The sequence below is a fragment of the Galeopterus variegatus genome, unplaced genomic scaffold (genome assembly GCF_000696425.1).
Source record: "Galeopterus variegatus unplaced genomic scaffold, G_variegatus-3.0.2 Scaffold959, whole genome shotgun sequence".
NCBI lineage: Eukaryota > Metazoa > Chordata > Mammalia > Dermoptera > Cynocephalidae > Galeopterus > Galeopterus variegatus.
The window spans coordinates 348484-351045 of record NW_007727070.1 but is presented as its reverse complement, the minus strand read 5'-3'; the positions used below and the strand labels follow the sequence as shown (position 1 = coordinate 351045).

The following is a 2562-nucleotide window of genomic DNA, read 5'->3' as shown; positions in this document are numbered from 1 at the left end:
TCCACTTCCATAAAATCAAAGAGAGGCATTTAAAAATATTTCTTAAAAATACATAATGAAGCAAAACAGTAATGTTTTTATCTATTTTGTCTTCGTTATACTTTCCCTCCTTTTCCCCGCTTCCTGCCACCTCCAATCTTTTATTCATAGATTTGCAAAAAACAAATTCTGCATCTTCCTTTAGTCATTGTAACATTGTTTACTTTGATTCAAAACTGACTGAAGTCTTTATTCCTCAGTTTAAAATTTTCTCTCAATAGAAATCAGCCAAGATGTACTGAAACTAGAGAACAAAAAATTAGCCCATTTACTAGAGGTATTCTCTGTTGTATGGTTAGTTATCACAACAAGCTTCATCATAATCTGGATGAAATATCTTCTCAGACTATATACTCCCTATATCCTAATTCTAGGACCACCAAACAACATTCTGATTACTGATAAACTGATTCAAGGAAAGGGATAAGAGACAAAAAGAAAAGACAGTCTGGCCTACATGTTTAACTGCTATAAATTTGGTTAATAAAAGCATAGTGTTTTCTGTACCTTCTACTCAGTTTTGCTGTGAACCTAAAGCTGCTCTAAAAAATAGTCAATGTTAATTAAAAAAATAAATAAATAAAAGCTTATTGTTGATCATCTTTGGGTGCACAGAGAGTTCAATTTCTAGTCCCAAAATACAGGATTCTTAACCATGGTACACATGTAAGCTTTATACTTACAATACCTGCTATATTACTACATGCTTCAACTAACAACTTATAAACTCAAAGTCTTAATGCTTCCTAAATATCAGGTCTTTCTTAATTAAGACACAAAATTGCTGATATATTTTGGTTTTATTGCACACTGTGATATTAGCTCTCCTTTGACTTCTTTCTTTTGGCTGCCTAGTATTGAGAAAATTAGGACAGTGTCCACATGTATGTTTACGCATTACCTTCCTACAGAGCTGGCCTGCCATTACAGACCAAGGCTTTTCCAAAGTAACATCTAACAAACTTACCCTTGAGAGCACCTCCCACACGGCTGACTGGAGCTCTTGCTGTCTTTTTCCCTTTGCTCTTTAGTTCAGCTAGTGTGCTTCGTTGTGGTACAGAAGATCCAAAAACTTCTTCGTCTTCTTCTTTCTCAAGTGCCAATAGAGTTTGTCGAGAAACTCGAGCTTGGAATTGTCTAAGGTAAGAGAATTGACAATTAACTTCTGGTGAGATGACCGCTACTTACCAGACTCAAAAATTTTTATTTGTTAAAGCAAATAAAGGAGAAGAATAGGCTGGGGGAAGAAATACAGAAATATCCCGAAGAAAGTGTTTATTCTTTCAGGAATAAAGAGAGCCACCTTGAGATCAGAGGTTTTAGCTAGAATGATTTAGCTCCCCCTTTAAATGTTCAAGTATGACCAGTTAAAAAATACTCTGAAAAATCACCATTAGGTTGATCTAAGAATTAGATTAAGGTGAATAAGACTAAGATTACAGAATATTTTAAGATCACAGTTTCCCCATCAACTTTTTATTATAAAACTTTTAAAAATTACAGAATAGTTAAAAGAGTAAATAAGCACCCAATCCTTCACCTAGACTCACCAACTGTTAACATCTTGCCACATCTATTTTTATGTATGGCTCTATCTCATTCCTTCTCTCTCTCTACACACACACACACACACACACACAGTTTTTCCTGAACCATATGAAATGAAGTTGCACACTTGACATTTTACTTCAGCAAAGCTGACAGAAGTTTGAAAACTAAACTTCCTATGCTACTGCCAGTTTTAAATATTATCAGAAGGGTAAAAAAACAGAATAAATGGCAGGTTCTGGCCAAGACAGAGTAAGCTCACTATAGCCTCTCTCTCTCTCTCTTCTCACTGATTAGAATTAAAAACTCCAGACGACATACAAAAAAAATCAACCAACTGAAGTCTCTGAAAAGTAAACAAAAGCAAATGGACTGTGGAGAGGAGTCAAAACTTGAAGAAACAACCCACACAGGGTTGTTTCCTGTTTTTTCTCTTTCCCCCTTCTGTTTTTTCACGGCTTGAATGGTTGCAATGGTGCTGTGGAAATCTAAAACTCCTAGAGAAACCCCATCTTTCTGGCCAGAGGACTAGGAAAAGAAGACTCTGAAGGCCAAAGAGTACGTGAGGAATACTGGAAAGAAATGAACCGAAGAGGGGATCTCCTAATTCCATACATGAATTGCACAAGTCCTGTGCTCACTCCTGAGCTATGCATACACAGGACAAACTCAAAGCAGCATAGAAAAGGCTTTGCGAACTGAACTATGACATAAACCACTGCCTGAGTCCCAGACTAACCCCTGAGCAGAATACGTATAGGATAGACCCAAAGCAGCATAGCAAGTGTCTCGAAAACTCAACTGACACAGAAACCACCACCCACATAAGGTGAGAAGGAACTTGTGATATCTGGCTTTTTCACAGCAAGTTTGCTGCCAGGACACAGGTGTCGTGAAAAGCACTGCTAAATCAAAGCCAAAATGGGAAAGGAAAAGACTTCTATTAACTGTCATCATTGCATACATAGATTTGGG

At 36.8% G+C, this 2562-nt stretch overlaps 1 protein-coding gene across 1 annotated transcript in view; it reads right to left on the bottom strand.

Annotated features, from left to right (window-relative positions):
• BUB1B (BUB1 mitotic checkpoint serine/threonine kinase B) overlaps nt 1–2562 on the bottom strand; it is a 53084-nt gene that overhangs the window by 33493 nt on the left and 17029 nt on the right. Inside the window, exon 6 of the mRNA XM_008573723.1 lies at nt 1007–1176. Coding sequence (XP_008571945.1) covers nt 1007–1176 — 170 coding nt within the window. The remainder of the gene's footprint in view (nt 1–1006; nt 1177–2562) is intronic.